Raw genomic sequence first — 16,702 nt, forward strand, 5'->3', positions numbered from 1 at the left:
CCCTCCAAGGCTTGTCGTTCTTTTCCTGGATTAGAGGCTGGCCTACGTTGTGGTAGGGGACTGAGCCTTTAATGACCTTTGGGTCTTTGATCCTTAAGCTTACGTGGATGGGGTTTTCTCGACGTTGCCTTAAGAAGTCTCGACAGTTGCGATAAACAACCTTTGATCCTTCCACTCCTTCTGCAAAGAGGTGTCTCCCTCCACTTCTCTTACTTCGGGAGGAAGTAGCTGGGTTAAGAAAAGTCTTACGTTGACCAACTCATTGATAGGTAGTTCACTGCTCATTAGAAGCATCCATGTTGAAGACCGGTGAACCTTCATGTTGGGGGCACCTAGGTAATGATTAACATCCACAGGGGTGATGAACTCGTGAGATTGAGTCTGCCTATCCTCGTGGAGAATCTCAAAGAGTTTCTCATACTATTCTTGGCGGATCTCATTCTTTATTGCTATCTTATTGTTCTGAGCCTTAAGCTCTTTGACCTTGGCTGAAGAGCAAACTTCTTTCTTTCTTTCTTTCCTTCGTTGTCTCACACTAGGCACAAAGGGATGTCGTTATGCGTGTTGTAACCTCCTTTGCTTCCCATGTTAAAGAGGGATGCCCGATCAAAAAATAGTGTATGAACGATGAAAACCAACTCGACAAAGCTGGAGATAGTAGGAATAAGTGTCGTTCCCACAAATGGTGCCAAATGTTGATGCACAAAATCAGTGAAGCTTTTTGGAACAACGTAAAGTGTCAAGTTTGTGACCTTCACTCGGTTGCTCCGGTCACCTAGTAAAGGTAATATGTAAAGAGATGGAGATAGGGGAAGAAAACACAAGATGTACATGGTTCACCCTAAGTTTGGCTACCTCCATAGAGTAGAGAAGTTCTCATTAATAGTGAAGGGTTTACACAATACAAACTAGTTTAAGTACAATAATGACACTAAGGATTAATTATAGGAGAATGGTCTCCTTTATAGTTGAGGAAAGTCTCTAGCTTCTGTCCATAGTCGATGTGGGACTTTATGAGCTTTATTCTGACATTGACATAAGTAGACATGCTCGACCTTGATATTCACCAAACACTAGGGTAGGCACGTGCTGGCCGATACTCGATTGTGACGAAGCCATATTAGGATGCATGAGAAATAATAAATATAAAGAATACTTATAAATTTAAATACAATGATTATGCAATTATGGAATGTGTTCAGAGCATACAACTAATCCTAGACACTAAAAAGGAATAATATAAAATTGAATGAACAAGATATGAGTTCTACACTGAGAAGACTTAAAGATGTTGATGCGGGAGTGCCTTGACGTCGGGATTGTACGCCTCGATTCTAAGTCCTAAGGTGGCGCAAAACAAAATATGAGTGAACCAAGTTGATATATATATATAATACTGAAACAGTTATTCATCAACGTACTAACCCCCAAAGTTTTATGAAAACTTAATAGTATAATATGTAATAGGTTTTCAGAAAACCCTAGCATGCCATAAGACCTTCGTAAAACATATATCATATAGTGTGCTTAATAGTGGTATCATATATCAGTATCATACAGTCGAAGCCAACAACCTACACCCAGTTGAAGCCAATATAAGTCCTATTGAAGCCACCAACCTATGCCTGGTCGAAGCCAATATAAGTATCATCACCCGTAGGTAGAACAATGACCACTAGATACACACAAAAACATTGAATATAATCTTTCCAACATAAGTACATATACCTCAAAAATATCTTCATAGTATATAGTCATCCATCATATATACTACAAAGAGTGTAAAAACATGTTCATAAATAGTATATAGTCATCCATCATATATACTACCAAGAACATAAACTCGATAAAGTATCGTATTCCAAAATATTCTCAGTTAAGCATGATAATCATAAAGTGTAAATCTAATTTACACATAAAACGCAACCATTAAATCATGTTTTTCATATATGCATTTCTAATGGTAAAATATGCATTTTAAAAGGGGTCCACTCATAGATACTTTGCCGTCAAAGAGCCACACAAACTAGCAAAGACGGTAATGCCACAATAAATGCACCTAACCACATAAAGGATCCAATTAATAAAACTCTATCATAACGATTGAATTTCAAGAAACGAACTTCAAAAACGGATTCAGGTCTTCAAAATTAGTCTAGGAGGGGTCCCAACTGAAACCCAAAAAAGTCAACATTGACGAGTCAACGGTCAACGATCAACGGTCAAAGTTAACGGTCAGCATTGATCGGAAGTTAAACGAGCCGAGTCAACCGACCGCTGGGTTGGGCCGATAGTCGTGGGCTCTATTCTGGGTTAGGTCAAAGGGTTTCGGGTTTAGGCTTGGTAGCCTGGCCCGAAGGGTTATGGGTTTAAGGTTACTGGGTTAGTAGGCCGAGGGCTAGTGAGCCAGTTCTATGGCCCAAAGGCCTTAAGTCATTTGGGTTTTGGGTTAAAAGGTTATAGGGTTGGGCTAATGGAGTGAGGGATTGGGCCAATGGTTTTAGGCAGAGTTTACGTGGCCCAAAGTTTAGGCCAAGTTACTTAATTGGCTAGGTTCGTGGGTCACCAAACCTAAAGAAGAAGAAGGCCGAAAATCGACTAGGGAATTGTCAAGCTCCGATCGAGCTCCATTTCACAACTATCCCTAGCATGTAATATACCAAAATGAAGTTAGGGAGACAAGGATTCGATTCATACCAATTTCAAGTTGTGTGGTGGCCGGAGCTAACCGGAAAGTGACTCGAAATCTGCCGGGTTCTCGCCGAAAACTGGAAAAGCTTCTGCGGCATCTCTATGCTATCTTGTTGTTCCAAAAACCCACAATCTAGGTTAGAATTAAACCCTAAGAACGAAAATGGAGGAGTTTAGAGTATTCTGAAGCTTACCCTAATCGGAAAATAGAGGAATCACGCCGGAGTTCCTCCTCCGTACCGAAGCTCGATGATTCTTGTGTCTTCATCGAGTTTCAAAGATGCAGGAAAGAAGCCGGAGGATGGTGGTGGTTTGTGGTGTTCGTCGGAGCTGCAAAGGGTGGGTGGTGGTTCGAAGGGTTTGCCGGAGATAGTGGGAGTGAGAGGCTCGAGAGAGAGAGGGCTCGGGGGAGTTTGAGAGGAAGAGAGAAAGTGGGGTGCCACGTGGCAAGCAAAGAGAGGGGAGAGCCGGGGGACCAAAAATCAAGGGTGGGCCCCTTAGGCAGACCATTTAACACCAAAAATAAATATTTTAAATAAATAAAACCCAACCAAAGTGAAAATACGAAAATACCCTTCCATTCCATAAATTCCAGGATGAGTTGTTACATGTATCGTTGATTGGCCTCTTGGTTGGAGGGAAACTCTTGTGCTTTGGCAAGGGTGCCTCAGCATGAACCCCTCAGTGGGTTCTTGAAGGTATGACATTGACCGATGCTTAGTAATTTCAAGATTGGTCATGTATGGTACAAACATAATTAATTATAATTATTTAAAAAAAAATTGTTGTAGATGATGCTTGATATAAAAGGAAAGGATGGACATTATCGAATGAACCTTTTTACATAGATTTTGGTTGTGCAATTTTTGGTTTTGTTTGTTTGTCCTCTGATGCTCGTCATTTGGTGAAGGGTTGATATTCCATTATCTAGATCGGTAGATTGTATTGTAATCTGTACGTACTGTTCCGATGCACAAGTTGGAATTTTTTTCCGAGATGTTGCACTGTGTAGTTCAATTTCATAGAATTCTATCATCATATAATGCTAAGTAAAACATTATGCATTGATCTCGAACTCATGTAAATTGTATTCAACTGTTGTGAACAGTAATGGTCTTGTGTGATTGTTCCAAGTGACTAGATTAGCCCTTTTATTTCTAGTGCTTCATAGATGTTAAAAGTGGTTCATACTTTTGTATTAATTTAAGATAATTGAACTTGTTTTGATAGTTTTTGTTGAAATGAACAGATCAGTAGGTATTTCTTTGATCCCCAATACTATTTCCAAGTGAATGACCAGTATGTGAAGAACAAATTGAAGGTTGTTATATTTCCATTTCTCCACAGGTTAAGTACCAACGTTTGGATTTTTTATTTTTTTTTCCATGTGAAATCAGATTATCCGCCAACCATAGAACTTACTCTTTCACCTTGCTCTCTCTTTTTTCAGGGCCAATGGACCAATATAATTGAACCAGTAGGAGGCATGCTTTCTTATAAGTTGGAGTATTATATGACCAAAATGTATGCTGAGTACAAGGCCAAAGACTCTTTTAGTAGGCCATACTGCTCTTTTACTGATTATCATGAGGCCAAATTTAGTTCTTGTGTTAGAGAAACCAAGTCCAAGAGCCCTGTTGATGCACTAGTTTTTTTTTCTTTTTTTTTTCCTTCTATATAAAATTATAAATGCACTGCACATGAACTGGGGTCGTAAAGGAGTATTCTATGTGCGTTGACTCTTGAAGAGAGAAATATCTTTCACTTGGATATCAATGTAAAACAATTAGCTATTGTCATCTCAAAGTCAAAATCTCTTTTTTTATTCAAAAAAAAAAAGTCAAAATCTTTTTTATCACTTGCTTGCAGATGATGTTAGGGGTGAGGATTGGAGATCGGGAAATATTAAAGAGAGACCGCTTTCGCTACCTAGAATCTATCTTGCAAAAGAACGGAGAATTAGATAGAGACCTCAAACATATAATATAAGCTGGATGAATGAAGTGAAAGAGTGCATCCGGTATGTTGTGTGACCGCCGTATGCCACTAAAGCTTAAGGAAAAATTTTATAGGATGGAAATAAGGTCAGAGATACTGTATGGCACAGAATGTTAGGCGGTGAAGCATCAACACGTACATAAAATGAGTGTAGCGGAGATGAGGATGTTTCATTGGATGTGTGGGCACACGAGAAAGGATAAGATTAGAAATGAGGATATCTGAGGTAAAGTAGGAGTAGCCGAAATTGAAGGAAAGATGAAAGAAAATCGGTTACAGTGGTTTGGACATGTGCAAAGAAGGCCTACCGACGCTCCGGTTCGAAAATGTGACTACGGGACAGAGGTTCAAGGCCTAGGAAAACTTTGGAAGAGACCCTAAGAAAAGACTTAGAGTACTTGGATCTAACGGAGGACATGACACAGAACCGAGCGCATTGGCATTCTAGGATTCATATAGCCGACCCCAATTAATGGGAAAAGACTTTGTTGTTGTTGTTGTTGCTGCTTGTTTTTTTAATTGTGGATTGGTCGGTCCTTTGCTTCGTGAACTGCATGATGGCTTCAATTGAGTGTTTCTATGAGGAGTGTTTGTTTATTTGTGTTTTTGGTATTTCAATCTGTCAATATTCGAAACTCTCTCTCTCTCTCTCTCTCTCGCGGATGTGAGGAGTTACGATTCAAGCAAGCACCATTTTCTCTTGCTCTTTATTGCTTTGGCTCAGTTCCCTCTGTTTACATGGCTTGACAACGTTAGTGTTAGTTGGCTATAACTTATATTTTGTTCGAGTTAGAACCAGTTCCTTATATTTATACAAACTTTCAAAATCTTGTATACAGTTTCTTTTGTACTCATTCGGTCCATTACTTTGCTCCTAACATAAGAATTGTGAGAAATTTCTCGTATTGTTTTCAGTGGTCGGGGGTTTTCAAGTAGTTGTTATATCAAATGAGGTAATCTGAGTAAGAGGGAAAATGGTGGTCTTGAAAACATGTCACTGAAAGAGAGAAACCATCCTGTTTGTTTTTTATTTCCAAAAACTCTTATTGTGAGTTGCATCTTCGAATCTTTCATAAATTTTTGCTCTACATAAAGCTCACAGATAATGTGTTAGGTTAAAACTTTTAGTTCGTCATATTGGAAACAAATAATCCCTCATTTGTCATGGATGATCATAATGCAGCTTGTATCACCTAAAGATGATACACACAAGTATAAGAAATGTACAGAAATCGATACCAAGCTCTACCGAGGTCTGCAGACCAGAAGTGAGTGTGTCATATTAGAATGCGTCAAATTACCAGAAAATCCGATTGAAACTTGTCTCGATCACCGGAAGATATCAATCAGGGGAGGAACCAAAAGTACTTTATCAAACCCTTTTTTCTCTTCAAATAGGTTTTTCATCTCATTGATCTTTTGCTGCCAATGTTTTAACGAGACTACATCAAACATGTCCAACGTGATATCAATACAAAAGTTGTACACTTTTGCTTTAGATGTTTTAATTTTGTTCAAAAGAACCATCAGCCACCACATGTTGAAGATATAAAATTGTTCAAAATGGATTTTACATTTTGAATCCATAATCTTTGAGGAGAAAGAAGCATAAGGTCCTTTGTCCAAATGAAAAGCCCAGTCCAAGTCTAAAAACATATATGGGCCTTTTTTTTAATTATTTGTGCTATCTTTCTGAAGCTGCGAACAAGTTGCCAACCTCTTCGTCTGTCATCACTCCAATTGACTCTCTGAACTCAAACATGGCAGATAAATGGAAGCACACAGCTCTCCTTGTCATTGACATGCAGGTTTCTCTCTCTCCCCCAAACTCTCTCTCTCTCTCAGTTAAAGGGAAATTAATAGATCATTAGGATCTCATATTATATATATGCTGTTTTGTAGCATGATTTCATTGATGTGGATGGTCCTATGCTGGTTAATGGAGGCAAAGCCATAGTTCCAAATGTAATCAAGGCCGTCCAAATCGCTAGGCAGCGTGGGATTCAAGTAGTTTGGGTACAGCCAACTTCCTTTCCTTTCCCTTTGTTAATTTTAAGTTGAATTTTCTACTTTCTGCAAACTAGAAGTTGAACAATGAAAATATGAACTTTAATGTGTAATTAAGAAAAAAGTGTGTTTTGATTTGATTTTAACAGTGGGGTAGATATATTATTCACTTTAGTTTACAGTTTTACAGTTAAAAAGGATTTGCAATGCTTCATTTTGACATTTATTGTAGGTTGTGCGTGAACATGATCCACTAGGAAGAGATGTTGAGCTTTTTCGCCGGCACTTATATCCGGCAGGGAAAGTAGGGCCAACTGTTAAGGGTGAGAGAGGTGCTGAACTTGTTGATGGTCTTGTGATTGAACAAGGGGACTACAAGTTGGTCAAAACCCGGTTTAGTGCATTCTTTGCTACGCACCTCGATTCGTTTCTCAAGGGTTCTGGAATTGACAGTTTGGTTGTCACTGGTGAGTGAGAGATTCAATTATTGGAAAAACCCTAATGGTTGTTTATGAAATTTGTGTTTTACAAGCTTGTAATTTGTTGGTCTTGCATTTTAGGTGTTCAGACTCCAAATTGCATTAGGCAGACTGTGTTTGATGGCGTTGCTTTGGATTACAAGTATGTTACAGTTATTCTTGACGCCACGGCCGCTGCTACACCTGACGTACATGCTGGTATGTGATTTCTGTTTCTTTGATGCTAATGTAAGACTGTTAATTGTTGTGGTGCATTTTCCAAAAACTTAAGCTAAGGAGAGCTGACAAAAAATTAATCATTTGTGAGGATCTTCGGTTCAAAAGTACAATTAATATGAATGACTTGAATTTGGAATTACGATTGTCTCCATGTCATTTGATCAAATGTTATATGATCTTAAGGTTTGATTTGGATCCTACACATAACTTTTGCATCATAGATTGAAAAGTGAGGAATGAGGATGTGAACACATGGCTCATATCCTTGATATGATTCAACATGTTAAGTTTGAAGGAGCGCTGATGAGATTATTGATAACTTATATACAATCAATCCTCGATGGGATTACGTAGATAGGTTTTATCTCTTGTTATTTCATCGTTCTGCAGGCAAATGGCTGATAATGTTTTCTGGGACCTATTTTTCTCTGGAATAGTTTTCAGAATATGTTAACAGAAGTCAAAAGTAGAAATCTTGAAATACCAGGAAAAGGTTCTAGAAATTTTGTCGTTCTGGGCATCTTCTTTAACTCAAAAGCCTCATTCTCAACATTCAACCCTGAACAATATTTCAAATGTACCATTAAAACTACAGGCTAATAGTATGACTAGAGAGTTTCCGATGAAAACTACAGGCTCTCACCATTTCCTGGTGGAAACAGAGTGGGAAGAGAAATGGAACTTAGAAGAGACAGAAAAAAAGTTGGGAAAGGTTGTGGGAGCGGCGAATTACATTTTTTATATGATGGTCAGAAATGATAGCTTGAAGTATCCAGCTAGCTAATGTAAGGAAGCACTGCAAAGATACACCAGAGAGATCTTGGAACTAGATTCTTTCTTGTGGATGAGTTGTAGGCGTGCATGTTTTGATTTGGATTTTGGCCAGTAAAGATTGTCAATTGTTAATTTGTAACTAATGTGCAAGAAAAAGCTTTTCTACGGGGAGGAGGATTGGTGTCATTCTGTTATTGGCTTCTTGTGTCTGAAACGAGAGTTAGCGATGGCATGAAATAAACTGCATGTTATGTTTTAGATTTTTATAAGCTTATTCTGTTGATATATTTCACAACAACAACAACAACAAGCCTTTTCCCACTAAGTGGGGTCGGCTATATGAATCCTAGAACGCCATTGCGCTCGGTTTTGTGTCATGTCCTCCGTTAGAACCAAGTACTCTAAGTCTTTTCTTAGAGTCTCTTCCAAAGTTTTCCTAGGTCTTCCTCTACCCCTTTGGCCCTGAACCTCTGTCCCGTAGTCACATCTTAGAACCGGAGCGTCAGTAGGCCTTCTTTGCACATGTCCAAATCACCGGAACCGATTTTCTCTCATCTTTCCTTCAATTTCGGCCACTCCTACTTTACCTCGAATATCCTCATTTCCAATCTTATCATTTCTTGTGTGCCCACACATCCCACGAAGCATCCTCGTCTCCGCCACACCCATTTTGTGTACGTGTTGATGCTTCACCGCCCAACATTCTGTGCCATACAACATCGCTGGCCTTATTGCCGTCCTATAAAATTTTCCCTTGAGCTTCAGTGGCCTACGACGGTTACACAACCCGCCGGATGCACTCTTACACTTCATCTATCCAACTTCTATTCTATGGTTGAGATCTCTCTAATTCTCCGTTCTCTTGCACGATATATCCTAGGTAGCGAAAACGGTCGCTTTTTGTGATCTTCGCTAGATTGCTCCGATCATTAGTGTGGATAAGTATATAAATGGATATAGATAGGAAAGCAAACACAAGATGTACGTGGTTCACCCAGATTGGCTACGTCCACGGAATAGAGGAGTTCTCATTAATTGTGAAGGGTTTACACAAGTACATAGGTTCAAGCTTTCCTTTAGTGAGTACAGGTGAATGATTTAATACAAATGACATTAGGAAATATTGTGGGAGAATGATCTCGTAATCACGAAACTTCTAAGTATCGGAATGTGGTATCGTCTTGACTTGCCTTATCTGTCTCACAGGTAGATGTGGCATCTTCTCTGGAAGTACTCTTCCTCCATCCAGGGGTGGTATCTTTAACTGGTGGAGATGCACAAGGTAATGTATCAATTTCACTTGAAGCTTACTTGTAGTTTCAGGCTTGGTCAAGCGCGATACAAACCATGTAGTAGGAGTCCCTCAAGTTGCCGAGCTAGGGGATTTGCTGAAAGAGGTGACAGACAAGGTAAGCAATCAGAGCTCCGGCTGATTGTTCACATTCTCCCTATCTTGCAGGCAGCATGAAGGATAAAGAGAAGAAAAATGAGAAGAGATGATATGGGATACTTTTGCTTTTGAAGAAGTAACTTTCCACAGGCTTATTCTTGAACTGAGCTGGAGGGTTTTCTGGTTTCCTCCAGAGTATAAGGCCGACTGAAGAATTTGAGGGTCAAAACAAGTCCATCAAATCTAGAGTACGTTCGACCCTACTGATATGGGATACTTTTTCTTTGACAGAGTAATGGATGTATCGGCACGTGTGCTGTTACGCTTGTCTCCACATGCTTCCTTGTATCCTTCTCACTTGCCCTATCTGTTCCTCAGGCAGATGCGGTATCTTCCCTGGAAGCATAAGATGTTGAAGATGAGTACTCGAGAGCAATGCCAGGTAAGTAAGTTCCAGGCAGTCAGTTCCTGGCTGGAAGCTTGATTCCAAGTGCTGACTGATTGCTCTCTTTCTCCTTGTCTTGCAGGTAAGAACAAGGCCAAAGGAAAAGACTGGGAAAAAGCATGATATGGGATACTCTTGCTTTTAACCCTGATGATATGAGATATTCTTGCTCTAGTATAACTTGTTTGCAGAGGTATTATCGGGGGGAAAGAAAGCTGAATATTTCGAAAGGCTTCGTTGAGAGTGCCCTCTCATATATGAGGAAGGGTTGAGCATTTTTGCAGGTCTGTCTGTCCGTTGGGGATGGAGGTTGACATATATAGGAGTCTCCTTAACAACAAGTAGTAATGCTATTCCTTTACCCTGTCAGAGCACTTTGAAAAAGTGGTCTGTGGTATGTGGAAAGCTGATGTTGCGTGTGAAGATTACAGACAGCTTTATCCAAGGAGATCCGGCTCTTGTAGTTGGGAAAGTGTTGCCTCTTCGGTTTTCGAACAAGCAATCCTATCAGGGATCTGGCTCTCGAGATTCGGAGAACGATGTCTCTTCGATTTTTGAGAAAGCAATCCTGCTGGGGGTCTGGCTCTCGAGATTCGGAGAGCGGTGTCTCTTCGATTTTTGAGAAGGTAATCATGTTGGGAGTCTGGCTCTCGAGATTCGGAGGGCGGTGCCTCTTCGATTTTGGAGCAAGCAATCTTGTTGGGAGTGTTTTCTCGAATGTGAGTAAAGGTTGGGCATGTTTGCTAGTCTACCTTGCCACGAAGCACAGAGGTTGACACACAGGGACTTTCCAATTATCCAGCAATGGTACTGTTCCTTTACCCTCTCTTCGATTTTTGAGAAAGTAGTCATGTTGGGAGTCTGGCTCTCGAGATTCGGAGGACGGTGCCTCTTCGATTTTGGAGCAAGCAATCTTGTTGGGAGTGTTTTCTCGAATGTGAGTAAAGGTTGGGCATGTTTGCTAGTCTACCTTGCCACGAAGCACAGAGGTTGACACACAGGGACTTTCCAATTATCCAGCAGTGATACTGTTCCTTTACCCTTGTGGGTAATAATATGGGGTAGCTAGACCTTCAAAATTTATGTGTCTAAACTTTGTTAGTGCTGTTTCTTTGCTATTCTTTTACCCGTCTTGGTCAGAGCGATGTAGTGGAAGCTACAAGCTTCACGTGCTCAACTTTGGCAGAGAACTTTGGCAAAGTTATCTGTGATACACATGAGCTACTATTGCGTGTGGGAAGTGGGTGATTGAACAGTAAGACTCATGTGCTTTCTACTTCACCAGAAGTCTTCGACAGAATGCCCATAATTTCCGCAAAGCTGAGTGTGCGTGTGACAGGTGCTGCCAAGGCTGGAAAAGTAGGTGCCTCTTCGATTTCTGAGATCGGCCCTCGTGGTCTCTGAGCAGCCCAACTTTTGAGAAAGCAAGCGCCTCTTCGATTTCTGAGATCGGCCTTCGTGGTCTTTGAGCAGCCCAACTTTTGAGAAAGCAGACGCCTCTTCGATTTCTGAGATCGACCCTCGTGGTCTCTGAGCAGCCCAGCTTTTGAGAAAGCAAACGCCTCTTCGATTTCTGAGCAGGCGCCTCTTCGATTTCTGAAGCTCCGTCGAGTGCAGATTTTTATAGGGGCTGGCATTAAGTTCCAAAGCACACTTGAATCTCCACCAGTAGAAGCTCCATTCTTACACTTCTAAGATCTTGATTTGTTCGACCTCTTCTCTCTTCAACACCTTTGAAAATGTCTGGCCCCTCCGACCGTCGTTTTGACTTGAACCTTGTTGAAGAGGCAGCCCCGCCTTCTCCAGACAACATATGGCGCCCATCCTTCGTCTCCCCTACTGGTCCTCTTACCGTTGGGGATTCCGTTATGAAGAATGATATGACCGCTGCGGTGGTGGCCAGGAACCTTCTCACTCCCAAAGATAACAGACTACTTTCCAAACGATCTGATGAGTTAGCTGTTAAGGATTCTCTGGCTCTCAGTGTTCAGTGTGCAGGTTCTGTGTCTACTATGGCCCAACGCCTATTTGCTCGAACCCGCCAAGTTGAATCATTGGCGGCTGAAGTGATGAGTCTCAAACAGGAGATTAGAGGGCTCAAGCATGAGAATAAACAGTTGCACCGTCTCGCACATGACTATGCTACAAACATGAAGAGGAAGCTGGACCAGATGAAGGAATCTGATGGTCAGGTTTTACTTGATCATCAGAGATTTGTGGGTTTGTTCCAAAGGCATTTATTGACTTCGTCTTCTGGGGCTGTACCGCGTAATGAAGCTCCAAATGATCAACCTCTGATGCCTCCTCCTTCTAGGGTTCTGTCCAGTACTGAGGCTCCGAATGATCCCCCTCCGGTGCCTTCTCTTTCTGGGGCTCTACCGACTGCTGCGACTTCTCCTAAGCAACCTTTGTGAAGGCTCTCTCTTGTTTGTTTATTTTGACTCATGTATATGTACATATTTGTAGCTTATCGGGGATATCAATAAATAAGCTTTCCTTCATTTCAACGTATTGTGTTAAATACACCAAAGCCTTCTTCTCTAAGTTCTTTGAATTTTCTTTTGTTGGAGCTTTGTGAGTGGAGCATGTAGGTTGAGGTAGTGTTCCCTTAATTTCCTGAGTGAGGAAAACTTCTCGGTTGGAGACTTGGAAAATCCAAGTCACTGAGTGGGATCGGCTACATGAATCTTAGAACGCCATTGTGCTCGGTCCTGTGTCATGTCCTTCGTTAGATCCAAGTACTCTAAGTCTTTTCTTAGAGTCTCTTCCAAAGTTTTCTTAGGTCTTCCTCTACCCCTTCGGCCCTGAACCTCTGTCCCATAGTCGCATCTTCTAATCGGAGCGTCAGTAGGCCTTCTTTGCACATGTCCAAACCACCGTAACCGATTTTCTCTCATCTAGTATAAGCAAAGTACTTAAAAGTTTTTGCTATCTCTTCTTATTCCCAACTGAATTCAAGTAAAATCATTTACATTGATCTTACGGATGTGATCGAATGAGTGACGTTATTGTAACTATTCTACCATAATCACTTTCACGCGGAGAAAGGATTCATGAGCTTAACAGGGCCATTGTTATTGCTGCACTTTACATCATACTCTCAATCTGATCCATTGATCAGAGTCAAACGAGTTCTACATATCAGAATATTTCACAAGAGCATATTATCCGTTATATAGCTTTGAATTGGTTCGTTGAACGATATATACCCATGAGTCATGACTAACGTGGAAACACCAAATTCTCTGAACCAGCCAATATTTTGGACATGAAGAACATTGGAGTTGCAACACCAAGCTTACAAGAATGGAGCGAATTGGATGCTTTATCCTCTGGTTACCAGTAAGGTTGGCTTCTGCTTGAATGTCGTAATAATATTATGGTCTTGTTAAAGCTGTATGTGTACAATGATTCTAAAGCTGCTTTTCTTCCTTTTCTTTTGACTGTATATACGTTGGGAGTGCTTTTCTCCCTTCAACTCAAACCTATTCTGCAAAACACTTGATGTAAAAGTAGGATTGGAAACAGGCAGCATTTTGCCTCTGTCCATTGCTCGTCTATAAGTAACTTGTTTCCCATTATTTTTCTTTAAACTAAAACTTGTTTCTCAGCTGTTGGACAAATCTCAACCGTTTCTAATTATATCATATCTAAGTTCGATACTGATTATGTCTGAACAGTACATAGTTAGCATTTGTAATCTCTGGAATGTGCTTTCTTTTCTTTGATGCTAATGTGATACTGTTATCTATTCTCCAGGCAAATGCCTGATATAATCTTTTCTGGAACCTATTTTTCTGTGCAATAGCATTCAGGATATGTTAACAAAAGTGAAAAGTAGTAGACTTGGGATATCAGGAATAGGTTCCACAGTCAAATGCCACCTTCTCAACTTTGAACCAAGAACATTATTACTAAAGTACCATTAACTGTAGGCTACTAGTATGACGAGAATTCCCATTGAAAACTAACGCTACGTTTGGACGAGGGACTTCAAAGTCCCAAAGGATTTTGACTTTATTCTTGAAAACGTATTACAATATTACCAATGAACTACTCAAACACTAGAAAGCCACACTAGAACGCTACAAATGCAAAACAAAGTCCCAAACAAAATATTGGTTTAGACCATTTCCTGGTGGAAACAGAGTGGGATGAAAAATGGAACTTAGAAGAGATGAAAGAGGGTGAGAAAGGTTATGGGGAAAGGTTATGGGTATAGTTTAAGGACGCAGGAGGATTTGCGTCCTTCTGGTGTCTGACATGAGAATCAGTGATGTTATTGGATTCTCATGTCCGAAATGAGAGTTAGTGATGGCATAAAATGAATTTTGCAAGTTATGTTTTAGATTAATATCAAGCTTACTCTGCTGATATATTTCACAGGTACTTTAGTTTTCTATTTGAGCCGCTAGTATAATGCTGACAAAAAGTTGGTGGATTCTGTCGAAAGATCTGGGTTGTATAAGCGTAGTACTTTTAAGTCTCTGCTATCTTTTCTAATTCCTATCTGAAAGCAATGATCTTTTGAATTACGTTTATGGATGTGCAGTATAATATCTTCAATGATCTTTCTTTTGGGTTTACAAAGGCAAGGAAACAGTTTCTACATATTAGAATGCTTTGCAAGAGGACGTTACCACTAAAGTTATATGAAACCTGCTTCATCTGTCATATTTGTTATAAATTTCTGATTGCTTTGAAAATGAATTAGTGAACGATACCCATGACTAATGTGGAAACACCAAATTCTCTGAAGCAGCCGATGTTTTGGACACGAAGAACGTTGGAGTTGCAACACCAACCCTACAAGAATGGCATGAATCTGATGCTTGATCCTCTGGTAACCAGATAGGTTTGCTTCTGCTTGATTGTCGCAATAATATGGTCATGTTACTCCTTTATGTGTATACCTGATGTAAGAGCTGTTTTACTTCCTTCTGTTTGCCGGCTCCGTGGCTGGTCAACCAACAACATTTTTTAATGACTTTCTAGTCAGATCGTTCCTGTGTTTCGGATAGACAAAGACCCCTTCTTTCTCTTTTTGGATGGTCTATGTTGCTCGTCTTTAAACAAGAACTTGTTTCTCAGCCATTTGACTCACATGAATGCAAAGATGATACTGGTTTGGTATTGAGGTGCTTTTATAAAAAGTAGCTATCAAAAAAAGCTGAGCTCAAAATGGTGTTTGGTAAACACTTAAAAACAGTTTATTTTCACAGTTTTGGGTAAAAAAAAGCTGAAAACGTGAAGCAGCAAAAATGAGCTTATTCTCACAACACAGCAGAATCAGTTTTTTTTCAAAGCACAACAATACCAAACCAGTAATTGAAGCAGGATTTATGACTTAATAGATTTCAATTTTTCTTCTTCTACGCGAAATTTCTGAATTTCTAAATTTACAAATCCAATCAAGAGTTAAAAATTATGACTTTTATTCTAAACTTCACCTTCATTTCTCTACACACGACCGGAAATGTATTTCCCTCTAACTGATGTACATGAAAAATGTGTGAACTAGGGTTTTTAAGCTGTTACCATTTTTTTATATTTATTGAGAAACATTTTCGTGTCATGTTATAATTTTGAAAACTTCAATGTGTTGTGAAACATAGTGTGAATGTCACACATATGATTGTATGGGGAAGCAAACCAAAATGGACTTTGGTGACAACCAGTTGAAAGTTTCAGGTGAAAAAGTCTTAGAGAGATGAAATTTTTTCTTTATGCATGTGAGGAGTTGTCGGATCAAGATCTCTCTATACATAGAGGTATGTTTGTATCCTCGTGGCAACACAACAAGATCAAAGTGAAAGTTATAATACCAATCTCCCTCCCCTCTCTTTACCTGCATCCATTTTTTGATATAGTTACGAAAATAAACAAAGTAATATATTGCTCCCGCTCCACTTCAATTCCCAATGTTGTTTGCCTAGTTAAGTATGGGCACGTGCATCCTTTCAAATAAATAATCACGTGACCCGTTCTCATTCTACTGAGTTAGCATTTATCCTATTCTTCATGTCCTCTGTGAGACAAGTGTCTTTGAGTAAGTTGCCACAGAAATACCCAAAGTTTCATGTGGAATTTTGTACGATCATCATTGCATCACCATTTAGGGTTGCTGGAGTATAAAAAAGAGCTCAGCTCTCAACTCAAGGTGATTCCGATCCCCGCAACTTTTTCTATAACGATATATTTTACACCAGGGGAGGGGGAGTTCGGCTAGGCCACACAATGGGTAACCTAATTTGGATGCAATCATACCAACTCACACGCACCGGATCCCATTAAATCCCCACAACTTTTAGAAACCCTACAGAAAAACTTTCTTCTTTGAGCTAACATTTTTCACAGAATGAGAGTGATTTATGAGCTTGACTATCAAAACTTGCATATAGACTTGGAGGCCAAGATTCATATTCAGTTTTCTTCAATCTGTTGATGTTGGATTGAAGAAAGCTGTTCATATTTGAATCTGCATTCTGCATCATCTTGCATTCAAACATTTTCACTGGAAACAAGTGCAGAGCTCAGGAAAACAAGATGCCCCAATTTGTGAAGACTGAATCCGCATCTGCTCAAAGAAATTCAAGTTGCAGAGAGGAACAAGATGCTCCTTTAGTTGAGCCTAGGATTTTAGCTTGTGCGCGTGTGTGTGTGTGTGTGTGTTTATCTCTGTATGAACTTGCTATTTCG

At 39.9% G+C, this 16,702-nt stretch overlaps 1 protein-coding gene across 4 annotated transcripts; it reads left to right on the forward strand.

The window, feature by feature from the left end:
• Nucleotides 1-6,335: 6,335 nt before the first annotated feature.
• LOC126634443 (probable inactive nicotinamidase At3g16190) lies at nucleotides 6,336-15,093 on the forward strand. 4 transcript variants are annotated; one of them, XM_050304968.1, is made up of 6 exons: nucleotides 6,336-6,497; nucleotides 6,592-6,705; nucleotides 6,929-7,163; nucleotides 7,257-7,373; nucleotides 13,258-13,350; nucleotides 14,718-15,093. In XM_050304968.1, the coding sequence occupies exons 1-5, from the start codon at nucleotides 6,348-6,350 to the stop codon at nucleotides 13,347-13,349; spliced, it is 708 nt and encodes a 235-aa protein (XP_050160925.1). In that variant the 5' UTR covers nucleotides 6,336-6,347; the 3' UTR covers nucleotide 13,350; nucleotides 14,718-15,093. The 4 variants fall into 4 exon arrangements, with proteins under 4 accessions (XP_050160925.1, XP_050160924.1, XP_050160923.1 ...); XM_050304967.1 differs by having other exon boundaries at nucleotides 14,763-15,093; XM_050304966.1 differs by having other exon boundaries at nucleotides 14,766-15,093.
• The last annotated feature ends 1,609 nt before the right edge of the window (nucleotides 15,094-16,702 follow it).

Source organism: Malus sylvestris, chromosome 9, assembly GCF_916048215.2.
Source record: "Malus sylvestris chromosome 9, drMalSylv7.2, whole genome shotgun sequence".
Classification (NCBI taxonomy): Eukaryota; Viridiplantae; Streptophyta; class Magnoliopsida; order Rosales; family Rosaceae; genus Malus; species Malus sylvestris.